Source organism: Lucilia sericata, unplaced genomic scaffold, assembly GCF_015586225.1.
Source record: "Lucilia sericata isolate MDLA Ls3-8-SP2 unplaced genomic scaffold, ASM1558622v1 Contig000927F_arrow, whole genome shotgun sequence".
NCBI classification, from domain to species: Eukaryota; Metazoa; Arthropoda; class Insecta; order Diptera; family Calliphoridae; genus Lucilia; species Lucilia sericata.
In genome coordinates this window covers 90397-104856 of record NW_023994914.1, presented here as the reverse complement: position 1 = coordinate 104856, position 14460 = coordinate 90397, and the positions used below count along the sequence as shown (strand labels likewise).

At 32.2% G+C, this 14460-nt stretch overlaps 1 protein-coding gene and 1 pseudogene across 1 annotated transcript; one reads left to right on the top strand and one right to left on the bottom strand.

Annotated features, from left to right (window-relative positions):
• The first annotated feature begins 11762 nt into the window (after positions 1–11762).
• On the top strand, positions 11763–12225 carry LOC119609078 (annotated as a pseudogene).
• A 1668-nt stretch (positions 12226–13893) lies between these two features.
• LOC119609073 (lysozyme 1-like) lies at positions 13894–14403 on the bottom strand. The gene has a single exon (XM_037963757.1). It carries the CDS (start codon positions 14358–14360, stop codon positions 13935–13937), a length of 426 nt encoding a protein of 141 aa, XP_037819685.1. The 5' UTR covers positions 14361–14403; the 3' UTR covers positions 13894–13934.
• Positions 14404–14460: the final 57 nt, after the last annotated feature.

The following is a 14460-nucleotide window of genomic DNA, read 5'->3' as shown; positions in this document are numbered from 1 at the left end:
ATTCTCCACAAACCAAGCAAAAGTTGGTTCGACTTTTTTGCTAAAAAAGGGTGGTTGTTATAACAACAAAAGACGGAAATTGATTTAGTTTGGTTGTTTTTGTATTATTTTTTCAGTCTTCACTCTGATCAATTGGAACAACTTTTTAACATTTTCTATATGATTTTTTGCCTTTTTTCTGCTGCTTCCAAGCAAATAACTTCATAAAAAAAAGTTCATAATAAACACTTTTGTTTACAAGGTAAAATCGTGTAAAATACTGAGGCTATTGTATGGAGTTTCTTGTTTGAATGTTTATCTGTCTGTCAGTAGGTCTGTCGATCTGTGCGTCTATATATTCTATTGTATTTGTGCTGTCGTGTACAAAAAAAATATAAAAAAGAACACCCACTCACAAACGCACGACGTCAGTGAGATAGACAGACCGATTGACTGACTGACTAACTGAATGACTTACTGAGTGTATGAATGAATGAATTTAATGCGGAATAGATAAAGTGAAATATCGTATAACAATCGAATCATAGAGTCATGAATGCTACAATACATTGAAAATCTACAAAACACACAAAACAAAAACACGATAATACTTTGACAGTGCAAAATTCTGTGGAAATATAAATATTAAGACCTCGCAAAAAAAAACCATGTACAATGTATGAAAGTATTTGTATTTATTATCTTTACGTTTTTTTCCAATTAAACGAGAAGTTTTTGGTTTCATATGTATAATTGTTATTCATTTAACTGTTTAAAATCCTGATATCTGTCAATTTTTATTCATTTTGTAGGTGTTTTAGATAATATGCAAAAATAATTGATTTTTTTCACGAACTTTTTAAGAACAATTAGAACGGTTAAATGACAAGGTCATCCTACTTTTGACAAGACGAATAAAAGAATAACGAAAAGTTGCAAACCTTTATATGTTACGAAAACAGCTGTTTTTACCCGTTATGCACAAGCAGGATAGAACACTCGTTATTCACGACAGAACTAGCTGGTTCGATAGATTCTGTTCAGGTAAGACCAATCAATAAGAAACTAGATATATTCTGTCACATTCATGGCATTCAATAGTGATCGAAATGTTTTTTTAAGAATTTCGCCAATCTGGTTCCGGATAGCTCAGTTAGATCGTTCATAATATTTTGTTTCGAGAATCTGTGCCATGATCGATAAAGGGACACAAAGAAACTTTGTTAATTTTTAAAGGGAGACTATGTGTTTACGTTACGTATCTCCAAGTGAACATTTTTACCTCTGGCTCTATTAGTTCGATGCAAGACAGACACCATTTAAAGTAGAATTCTCTCAGGAAAGAGCATACGCGTTTTAGGCTTCATTAGACACGAGAGAACTAACTGGATCGATAGATTATGTTTTGACTAATTAGAAAGATTTTGTTTTGAGAAATTAGATCTATTCTAACACATTCATGGCATTCCAATCGACATTTGATAACTACAATAAAGACACCAATCTGGTTCCAGTTTCGAGAATCTGTGCCTTGATTGATGACAAAGCAAATTTTTTTAATTGTTAAAAGGAAGATGTGTGTGTGTATATGTTTAAGGATCGTCTAGTGAAGATTTATGTACCTCTGGCTCTATTAGTCCAATGTTAGTAGGTTGGTTTGAAAGGAGGATGTATATACATCAAATCCGAAGAAATACACCTAGGCCTCTATCGAGCCTGTTGTGCGCTCCTTAACCAGTGCCTCAGGTGGAAATCGAACCTACCACCTCCGGTCTACCAGACTAGAACACTAACCACTAACCTACCGGAGGCCACTAGTCCAATGCAAGACAGACATCATTTAAAGTCAACTTTCTAAGGAAAGGACACACTCCTTCTTTGTGTCTAGATTCCTCAAATATTATATCGTTCGAGAGTTATAGTACTTTTTGAATAACTACTCTGTTGGCGCTGTATACTCTGCACAAATTAGCTAATGTTTTCAAAAGATAATATCTAAAGATTCCCAATGTAAGACAGCGCCCTTTTAAAAGGATCGTCAGCCTTACATTTCTTTATAAGCCTAAGATTTTTCGAAAAAGATTTCGGCATTCAAACGAATGTTCTTTTGCCCCAGAAAACTCTAAATAAAGTTCATGTGAGAATACTAAATGTCATAATCATCTATCCAGTTTATTCCCATCTATAAGTAGTAATAAGTAAGGGATAGGATCATTGCTTGACCTTACGTTATTGTTATCAACTAACGATACTGTCACAATGTGGGCCTCTGGTATCCAAAGAAGTCATCAATCATATTCTCTGTTTTTTAAAAAGTTGATTTAATATACTTTCGATTAGGAATTCACACTCCATATAACTCCAATATATACTTTCGTTTAATATTTCTAAGTCAATCTTGGATGTGTAGTACAATTCTCCTTTTTCCGAAAAACTTTACTTGGCTTCCAAATCATTATTGTTTTGGTCTCAAACGCCTTTCGTTTATCTGCAAATTGTATAGATAGTTCATTTTAAACGCAATCGATAGAAGAGGTAAGGAATATGTCTGTCTATTTCCTGAACTTACTTGTAAAGTAATGAGATGAAAACATATCAGAGAGGTAAAGAGACCTATAAAGGACATATGCGTAGCCATCGAAGCTTCCAATTTAAGATGATTTTTTTTAATTCCACAGTTGATTTCCACGACCAAGAAACTAGCAATTCTTGAATCAACATTATAAAGACCCACTCTGCGAGGTTCTCTTTCCCTCGAAGTTTTGCGAGTCCAAGATGACTCTAAAGTATGTTTAACTGGAAGTTCACCATTGCCATAGCTAAACTACTCTAAAGCTAACTGCTTTGAATCCAAAAGATTATATTGATTGCGTTAACCCCAAGTATTGATTAATAATCATATTGAGTAACAAATATGGAACAACAGCTTTGATTCCTTCGTGGTTGAAAACTTTTATTCCTTTGTTGTTCTTTCCTACAGGGATGTTAGTTCTCGAATCCTCAAATCTCCCAAGTTTTTCAGTGAAAGTTCTGTATTCCACTGTATTTATAACTAAGTAGTAATACTCATTCTCCTTCATATACTTACCTCCCAAAATCTCACTTCACTTTCAATATATAGTTCATTGCATTTTTTGTTCACCTCATTTCAATAAACAACTACTAAAAGTAATAACACTAACGAAAGAAAACAAAAAAAAAAACCAAACCCCAACAATAAAAATGTACACCATTAAATACTACAAATATTTAATTATTTTATATACAATTTAGCTCTTGTGCAAACAAAACTTTATTTTATTTCATTTTACACTCAAACGTTCAAAACATTCAATTGAATTTGTGCGGTGAATCCATGAATTTCAACATTTCGTTTCCATAAGTTTACGACACAATTATTTAAACAAACTAACAAATATCAACAGCAAACCTCTAACATTTTGTATTGTTTTAGTTTTAGTTTCATTTTAGTTGATTTTTTTTTAAACAATATAGAACGAACTTCTTCTTTTCTATGATATTGTCTAAAAAAAATATGAATAGATTTTGTGTGGGTTTGTTATGAAATTGTACTATATAAACTATGTAAATGAAACGTAACTCACACTATTTTGTGGAAAGTTTGCATTTATGCAATTTCTATTGAATTGAAAATAAAATGAGAGAAAAAAAAATAATCGAAATTAGGTCATTTATTCACGTACATTGACGTATGTTTGTATGTATGTATGAATATTCTTTAAAAGATAATGACCTCGGTAATTGAGACATTGTTTTTGTGGTAAGAACACTGATTACAATAAAGATTCATCATAATGTATAACTCTTCAAGCTTCGATGGTAACAAAATACAGTTCATAGTCATCTCGATTTGAAATGAAAGAAGAGAATTTAAGTTGCTGGGAAAATGTTATGACTTTTGCTTGTTCAACGACCGCATCATAGTTTCCAAGGAAAAATTAGAAGATTAATACTTTAACTAAGAGTTTTGTCTCTTTGGACTAGATAATAATGAGTTCCATTTCCCTGAACAACTACTTAATCCACTGAATAGTTGTTCAGATAACTTATAAACCAAAGTTAGTCGAATGGCTTCGAATTTATCTAGGCTGGTCCAGAAAATGAATGCAGTCGAGAAGGTATTTGGAACTATTCACCTTTGAATTAGGTGTCCTGATTAAACATTTAATGGATAATTTGAGAAACCTTAAAGCAGCATCGCGCAAAAACTTCCTATCTCTATTTTGTTTTAAAATATGGATTCAAAAGTTTAAGCAAAAAGCATCATCAAAGTTTCCTATTCCTCGTTGGTTTTATAAATGTATTCGGCCTTGAATTCTCTATCTGGGCCAATTTGGTATATTGTAAGTAAGTTTAAAAGAGCCTCCCTTTACTTCTTCTCATCTGCATAAGGTTCTTAGGTTGTTAAAAACTTATGGTATGAAGATGTCCTTCCTGTCGTTACAACACGTTGGTCCAAAAGAACAGCTGAAAATATCTCTGATATTATATTTGCAGCTAAGCAGTATCCTTTTTCGGCCACATGACCTTTCCTAAATTACCAGTGCCCTCCTTGGATTATCTCTTTTAATGTCGCTAAAAACTGGGGTATACGAGGTAAGATCGTTTGGTTTCTTTATAGAGATGAATGTCCTTCTAGACATGTCTTTGAGGAACATCCAACTATGTTGAGATGATGCCTTCAGTGAAATTCCAGCAGAATTTGCTTTGTATATATGCTCCATTCCTTCATGAGAATGTACAGAGATTACACGCATGCAGGTGGTAATAGGCTGTCAAAGCCTGAAATTTTTAGGGTCCCAAGTGTAAGTTTTACCAGGTTTAAACTGATGGTAGTAGTGTTACCGATGTCTTAGTTTGTAATAAGTTTCCAACTGTGAAGATATTTTGTAATTCTCCAATTTAATCACTCAGAAGATTACATTAGTCATCTACGTTATGGACCGTTGACGTCTACGATGTCTATGATGCTGTAGTCCGTATAAGAGATAACTTTCAGTCTATATGGTGGTATCATAAGCTAAGAGATTTGAACGTTAAACTGTAGGGGATAGAACGCCGCCCTGTGGAACTCCTCGTTTATATCTATGGCGTTTTGCCCAATAAGATAAGTTAGTATACATTTCTTGGTATTTTTGCGCAGGATATCCTGGAAGATGGCAGGATTTTCTGAATATATTGAAGGTTTTCGAAAGGTTCAGCGACAAGAGAACACTTTCAGTCCTTGCGGACTTGTAGGGAGCTTAGAGAGTTAGTAAACAGTAGACGGATAGTATACCACCCTGTAGTAAGCTTTATTTAACTATATGGGAAAATGTGTAATCGTCATGTAGCCGTTTCTCAGGTTCCCTCTCTCTTTACCCGTTGCAACCATGGTAGTCCTAAAGATCTGTCGTCAGTACAAGAAAACACGATTAACAACTTATCTAGAATTCAACCATAATAACGATTTTGCGATCGCTTGGTTTGCGCCTTGGTACAGCGCCATTAGGTTCGTCCTTTCACATGAAAACTGTTGATTACAACCCTGTGAAATATGAGTGGCAATAATAGCAGAGTTAAGAGCATTAGATCGACTGCTATCCAGTTTATTTTTACGAAAAATTTCTTTGATGTATTCTATGTATAAGATTTCTTCCTCAATAGCAGAGTAGAATACATTTTTGGGCCGGCTATGGCTCCTTATAAGCAATCTTTTTATGCCATATGCTATCTCACTTATAAACATCATCTATTTAACTCACATGTTTTGTAAATTGTAACAATGTCCTTATTCCAATTTCATGCAACTTTATAGAGTTAGATCGAAGTTTACGAGCTTTTTCAGAGTTGTATTCTTATCTATCATTACTCTTTGTCGTTGCTTCAGCCAACTGTCAGTTTGCAATTAAGCAACACCTTTTGTTTTTGTATGTTTTGTTTGTTTCTATTAATCTTATTTTGTTGGTAATTTTTTTTCAATTTACACATCATCGTTAGACAATTTCGAAAGAATTTCAATAACATTTTGAGATTTTTTATGAAGTTTCAGATACTTTGGCTTTTAAAATTGTATTCTAATATAATTAAAAATGTTCCTTAATAGCTAAATATCACCTGCACATTATAAACTAAACATTGACAATACGAATAAAAAAAGTCAAAATTTTAAAATTCTAAAAATATTTTCTCTTAAACTAAAAACATAAATCTCATTATTCCCAATTGGCAAACACGAAATAGAAAAAGAAACAACTAAAAAGCAAACATTTAATGATCGATCACAATCAATTTCAATGCAAAATGAATACACGTACGTCATACGTTTATAAATGAAAACAACAACAACAAAAGAACAAGAACAACATAAACTAGTAAAACAAGATAAGAATTAAACCAAAGAAGAAGATACAAAAAAAATGCAAATGTAAAAATAAATAAGAAAAAATATAACTGATGAGAAATACCTATAACACACAAACATACCCTTCTTCTCTCCCTCTCTCTCTCATAACTAAACACACAATCTCATAAATTCACTTACTCAATAAAGTGCAGAATATTAAAATGAAAACAAAATGTATAGTAGTGGTGGAAGTTTTTAATAAGAAGTGGAAAGAAGACAGTTAAGAAGAAGACTTAATGGAAATATCTGAAAAAAATAAAATAACTATAACAACAACAACAACTACAAACTGTGTAAGCAAATAAAAACTAAGATGTTAAAAAAGACACTAAAGTGGTGGAAGACAAACAAGAAATGAAATAAACAATACAATAGAACTGAGCAGAAATGGGCAAGTCTGTCTTAAAAATGGGGATTTGGAGAAATTATGTGGGTATTGTAATAATTTTAAATTAGTTTAATAAGAAAAAAAAGAAGAGGAGGATTAACCTACATTTTAATGGGATATTTAAATAAATTTTGTTATTGTTACACTTTTATATTACACTTATTTTTTTCAATGTTTATTAAAAATATCTCATATAATTTTGAAAAGATATGTATATATAAAGGAGTCGAATGTTTAGTTTATTTATAACTTCAATGATGTCACATCTCCAGAGAAAGTTAACGCTAGAAAGTTCAAATGATGCACTCAATTTTGGGTAAAATCTCATTTTCAACTCATTTTCTAATGATTTTTAGCTAAATGATCTACTATTACTTAAAGATTTTGAATTGGGGGATTCAAAGATCCATTATTATTTGAAAGCGGATCATCATCATGCTAAAGGTCCTTGTTCTGACAATAGACCTACAGTAAATAAGGAGAGATAGAGCTAAATAAGTCAGAAAGAATAAGTAAGAGAATATATATGTGACGCCTTAGTCTCAGAAATACAAATGCATTTCGCACCTCTGTTCAACACAAAACAGAATCCCTTATCAATAAGACTTGATATTGTTAGAGTTGATCCTGAGAATAGACGTGCGATCTATCCTCTACCTAGAGAGGATCTTTCATCAAAGAAGATCGGAGTATTGAAGGCGTCCTACCTATTCGTGAGAATAGCTCCTTGCAAAAATTCAGACTACTCCGTACACAGGTACTCCGTAATGGACTACAACTGATCCAAACCTAATACAACCATGTAAAATCCTGCTGCTTTTAAGGCATTCATCTGACAACGATGCAAATAGTGGACTACATGAGACACAAGAAGAGTCTTTCTATGCTCGGTAAGGGTCAATTGGCAGCTGCTCTAAGCACATAGCCTAATAAACATGGATTTAGTTCATGTTACCTTTAGAAAGCCTTCGGCCCAATTAATCATGTTGTCATCAGTGGGAGGTTAAAGTTTTTCAGATGTTAACTAGAGATTAGGAGCTCTCTTTGCTTGGAAATTTCTTTAAAACAGATATTAGAACCTTATTCGATTACCAGAACCACAGTAAGAGTAACCATTGTAATGTTTGGATTGTGCGCATTCAGAGAATCCTTTTTTATTGGTTTATGGTAGCCATGGTTTCTACAAGGAGTCTTATTGGTTTTTACTCTTCAGGGAACAGTTTAAGCTAGTCAAGGTTTTTTCAAGGGGTCTTACCGGTTTTTACTTTCCATGGATCAGTTTAAGGCTTATATATTACATAAGTAATGCTAACCTAAGCTATGCGTTAGCTTAGAAAGTCTTTTAATGATGCATCCACCCGATGTCACTCTATTCTGTTAACAAATCGCTATTGATAACTTCTTTAGCCACTTAATTGAAGGGTCTTATATAGTACTTTTGTCATGATAGTTTTAGATCGCGAAGAAGGCATTTTCTCAACCAAATTTGTTCTGTTTGCTCTACGGAAAATTGAATTTCTTTGGATCATGGAAATTGTTCGAATGACAAGTTAGAGACGTAGAATAAGTAAAACATAAGCATTTAGTCTCTTTTGCGCATGGAGCTTGTATTCTGTACAATTTCTAAATTAGATAAGGAATCCGCCTCGGATTCCTCGTATTTTTGAAGCATTTTAGGGTCTGTGAACCTTCTAATTAACCATAAAGTTTCTTATCCCTTCCAGCCAGCTTAACTTTTCAAGTGAGGTATAGATTAGGAAGGAAATTGAGGATTTATTTAGGAACATAGCCTAGTAATAGAGAGTCTGTTAACTACTTATCTTTTTCTATCACTAATTAACATATCTTTCATTTCATTTATTGTGTTATACTAACATCAGGTAGGTGGTCAGAAAGTCGGACCTCTAGAGTCTTTCCTCAAGATCGCATTATCCAGTAGGATTTAACACAGTTTCTCTGTATTCTAACAATGAATTTTTGACTTTTCAGGCTTGCAAAGTTTAGTCCCAAATTAGTAAAACTATGATTTCGATTTAGAAAAAAGTTATATGCACGAATATGTATGTATGTGCGTGTGTGTAAATTTAATAAGAAAATGAAGCAAAAAAAAAAACAATAATAATCAAATTTAAACACAGAACGGGAACTACTCCAACAAAGATACATTTATTACACTAAAATAACAACAAAAATAAAAGCGAAGGGAAAAAATAAACAACAACTAAATAAAAAGGGGAGCATCATATAGGGGGAGGAAGAGGAGGACATTGGAGGCTGAATTGAGAAACAATAAAGTGAATGTATGCAAGTAGGTATGTTTATTTACATATGTGTGTGTGTGTGTCTAGTAGATGTTTGAGTACGTTTGACAGTGTTCTCTATAATAAGATAGTTGTTATTGTTATTACTGCTGTTTTGGTTTGATTTTCTTGTTATTGTTGTTTTCAACAACAGACAAACTGACAGAACACAACTGGTTTTATATTTATAAAAGAAGAAACAAAAAAAAAACACAACAACAAAAACAACTGCAAAAAGTTCTAATCTACTAAATGTTTATTTGTTGTATATTTATCTCTCTATGTCAAACGTTGACTGTTTTTTGTTTTTGCTTTCATAAATATAGACGTGGTAGACTGGTTATTTTGTTGTTTTTTTTTTCAGTTAAATCTACGTTGTTTCACTCTTTAAAACAAGAATTTTTGTTTTTCTGCAATATTTTTATTAAATTTTCAAAAGTATTTAATTAATCTTTAAAATTAAGATAAACTAGTTTTAAGAAAATGCAAGCAAACCTACTTTTTATTAACTATTTAATGCAGCCAAACTATTGCAGGCGAATGCAGCAAGAGAAACCCTTGAACTTCTTGTTTAAAATGCACTGTTGTAATTTTTGTTATTGCTACAAAAACAAATGTGTTAAAATTTTTCTTAAACAAAAGAACACTTCTTTTTTTGTATATTTTTCTGTTAAAACAGCTTATTTATAACTTTTAGGTTTAAAAATACACGCACTGTGAAATATTCTTAATGAAACCACTTGTGGTCTTGATTTTTAAGATCTTTTTACTTTTTTGTTATTTTTTACTTTTATTTAGGTATAAACTTCTTTTTTATTTTCTGCTTCTTTTCAACACTTTTTATTATTTTAAATATTTATGAGAAAATCAACTTTCTTATTGCCATTACGCTGTTAAATTATTATTATTTTCTTTTTTGCATTAATTTTGTATGCCCTAAATACCATTTATATATAATTTTTTTTTTTCATTTCTTTTATTTATTATTTTGTTGCATTTTTTCTAATATTTCTCTATTTATTTTACACTTTTTGTTTACAAACTTATTTGCTTTTTTAACACTTCACTAGGATTTTTTGTTTTCTTTTTCATAAAAGGCCTTTAAATTTTATTATTTGTTGTTGTTTATAATTATGTTTAATTTTAATTAATTAAAAAAATAAAATTTACGTAAAACGATATGCGTTCCCCTTTACACTAACGAATTAAACACGAACACGAGCAAACGTCAACTGAAACAGTTGACGTCGCCGAACAAAATTAACGGCGTCAGTTGACAATTTAAAGTTGTCGGCGTTAGCTCTTACATTTTATCGGCGACTAAAATTAGTTGTTTTACAACGTCAACCATTTGTATTGTTGCCAGATTACTTTTGTAAAAAATCACCAACAAGAAAAGGCACTAAAAAACTAATGTTTCAATACAAACTTTACAGTTTACCAATTGGTTTAGAATCATTTTCAGGGTATTATCCACGCATTCCGAGTTCTTATAATTAGCGGAGTCGATTTAGCCATGTCCGTTTATCCGGACAGTTGTCTAAAGACCTCAGATATCTGCGAGATTTGAATCTTCTATAATTCTATCAGACATGTTTTGGAGAAGTTTTATATGTAAAAAATCAGTAACTTTGGCCCATATATAACTGTGATATTAGCAAAATTCCGAAACAACCCACTAAACTAATGAATATGCAACTTGATATAGATAACAAAGGAAGTAAAGAAAACTCACAGAGCTTTCATTTGATGTATATTAAATGATACTGAGCCATTAAAAGTCTACAAATATATAACATTAAGAATAAATTAACAACTGCTATAAAATTGGAAGTAATTTTCGACAATAAAAATCGTCAAAATTGTTATAAATGACGATAAATCTGGTAATGTTATTTGTTTTCACTATTCAGGGTTGTTAAACTATTTAAAAATGTGAGGGTTGCCAAGGTTTTTAGTAGTTTATACTGTAAAATTTGTTGTGCATGAACGATTTTATCGACTTACAACTTAAAAATAAGTAAAGTTGCAAAAATAACGTGACCAAACATCTTAAATTTTTAATGAAAACTTTTTTAATTAATTTTTGAAATATGGGTTAAGAATAATTACAGAATAAAATCGAAACCCAGAGATATTTTTCTAGAGGATTGAGCAGCGCTTAGTCCGAATCTGGATTTATGTTTTTTTGATATCGTAAAAAACCCGTTTTGAGCTTTATGTCAAATATTTTTTTAGGTCAAATATGGAATTTTTCCGATAACTCAAAAACTTTATAAGAACCAAAATCTTTGCAGTTAATTTTATGACTTTTCTTTTAACTTTCCACATCATAATTGAGGTTTCTATTATGGAAATATCTGACACTTCATCTCCCTGATAAATGCTATCAATAAAAACTGTAATGTAAACTTAATTACAGCCTTATATTACAATACCTCTCATCATGGATTCCAGGAAACTTTCTTATCGAAAAAAATATTGAAATACTGGGTGTGTTTCGATATCCTTTAGAAACTAATTTGCAAAAAGAATTTAATAAAGTATTGTAAAATACATTATTATTGCAGCTTTTACTTAAATACAAGCAGCTTTTACGATTGCTGATAGAGAATAATGGTAAATTGCTGACAGAGAATAATGGTATCAATTATCATAGTTAACTTCACGTTAACTTAAAATTATCAACATGAAATTAGTTATTATTGTTTTGGTCCCTTTAGCCTTTTCTGCTCCTGCTTTGACTACCACCTATAATCGCTGTTCTTTGGTTATATCCATGTACAATTTCGGTGTACCCAAAAATCAATTGGCCCGTTGGACTTGTATTGCTGAACACGAGCAATACGGGTGTTATTGGTCCCACTAACTCTGATAGCTCCAATGATTATGGTATTTTTCAAATTAACAATCAATACTGGTGTCAAACTTCAAACGGTCGTTTCTCTTATAATGAATGTCAAGTAAGCTTTGATGATTTATTTCTGGATAACATTAGTGCTTCGGTGAACTGTGCCCGCATGATCTTGAGCCAACAGGGATGGTCTGCTTGGTCCGCTTGGAAATATTGTAGCGACAGTTTGCATAGTATAGATGACTGTTTCATAATAAGGAAGCGGACTTTAGTTAGTTTAAAAATTAATCAAATGTAATTTTCGACGAGAAATAAAAAAGATTTGAAGAGTACATCAGGGACTAAAATCAGTTTCTAATTATCATTTTGTATTGGGTTTTAAGAAAACGTCAATTAACATATTTTTAAATTTAACTTCTGTTATCCCAAAATTATTTTACCTTTAAATATTCCAGAACTAAACTAGAACTGAACTAGAACTGAACTAGAACTGAACTAGAACTGAACTAGAACTGAACTAGAACTGAACTAGAACTGAACTAGAACTGAACTAGAACTGAACTAGAACTGAACTAGAACTGAACTAGAACTGAACTAGAACTGAACTAGAACTGAACTAGAACTGAACTAGAACTGAACTAGAACTAGAACTGAACTAGAACTGAACTAGAACTGAACTAGAACAGAACTAGAACTGAATTAGAACTGAACTAGAACTGAACTAGAACTGAACTAGAACTGAACTAGAACTGAACTAGAACTGAACTAGAACTGAACTAGAACTGAACTAGAACTGAACTGAACTAGAACTGAACTAGAACTGAACTAGAACTGAACTAGAACTGAACTAGAACTGAACTAGAACTGAACTAGAACTGAACTAGAACTGAACTAGAACTGAACTAGAACTGAACTAGAACTGAACTAGAACTGAACTAGAACTGAACTAGAACTGAACTAGAACTGAACTAGAACTGAACTAGAACTGAACTAGAACTGAACTAGAACTGAAGTAGAACTGAACTAGAACTGAACTAGAACTGAACTAGAACTGAACTAGAATTGAACTAGAACTGAACTAGAACTGAACTAGAACTGAACTAGAACTGAACTAGAACTGAACTAGAACTGAACTAGAACTGAACTAGAACTGAACTAGAACTGAACTACAACTGAACTAAAACTGAACTAGAACTGAACTAGAACTGAACTAGAACTGAACTAGAACTGAACTAGAACTGAACTAGAACTGAACTAGAACTGAACTAGAACTGAACTAGAACTAAACTACAACTGAACTAAAACTGAACTAGAACTGAACTAGAACTGAACTAGAACTGAACTAGAACTGAACTAGAACTGAACTAGAACTGAACTAGAACTGAACTAGAACTGAACTAGAACTGAACTAGAACTGAACTAGAACTGAACTAGAACTGAACTAGAACTGAACTAGAACTGAACTAGAACTGAACTAGAACTGAACTACAACTGAACTACAACTGAACTAGAACTGAACTAAAACTGAACTAAAACTGAACTAGAACTGAACTAGAACTGAACTAGAACTGAATTAGAACTGAACTAGAACTGAACTAGAACTGAACTAGAACTGAACTTGAACTGAACTAGAACTGAACTAGAACTGAACTAGAACTGAACTAGAACTGAGCTAGAACTGAACTAGAACTGAACTAGAACTGAACTAGAACTGAACTAGAACTGAACTAGAACTGAACTAGAACTGAACTAGAACTGAACTAGAACTGAACTAGAACTGAACTAGAACTGAACTAAAACTGAACTAGAACTGAATTAGAACTTACTGAATTACAAGTGGACTAAAACTAAACTTAAATACAACTGAACTGAAGTAAAAACATTGTAATAAATAGGGACTGTCATGATTATAACTGAAATCTTTTTCTTGTTATTTCAAATTCAAATAATTAAAACATTGTATCCATATTTTTCAACAACTTTATTAATCAATTTTCTTAGAATCATTTAGAAACAGCTATCAATACTGGCCAAATTACCGTTGCAATATTTCCAGGTGGACCAGGCTGTCCAACCTTGTTGACTCAAAATCTTGCGGGCACAGGTCACCGAGGCACTAATATTATCCGACAACAAAGCATCACAGCTTACTTTACATTCGTTGTAGGAAAAACGTCCGTTGGAAGGTTGGCACCAATAATAGTTGTTGATTTGGAAAATACCATAATCATTGGAACCATTAGAGTTGGTAGGACCAACGACACCAGTACGGTACGAGGATTCGTGTTCGGCAATACAAGTCCAACGTGCCAATTGATCCTTAGGAACACCCAAATTGTACATGGCTTTAGCCAAAGAACAACGGTTGTAGGTGGTAGCCAAGGCGGGAGCAGCCAAAGCTAGAGCGGCCAAAACAACGATAAGGAATTTCATTTTGATTATACAAAGTTAACGAAAGGTAAACTGTGATAATTGTTTGAAATTGTCCATAATTTATAGTAGATTTTTGCGATTGATAAAAACGTTTTCATTT

Coding starts and splice junctions, on each gene's coding strand:
- LOC119609073 (XM_037963757.1), bottom strand. CDS start 14,360: ATGAAATTCCTTATCGTTGTTTTGGCCGCTCTAGCTTTGGCTGCTCCC.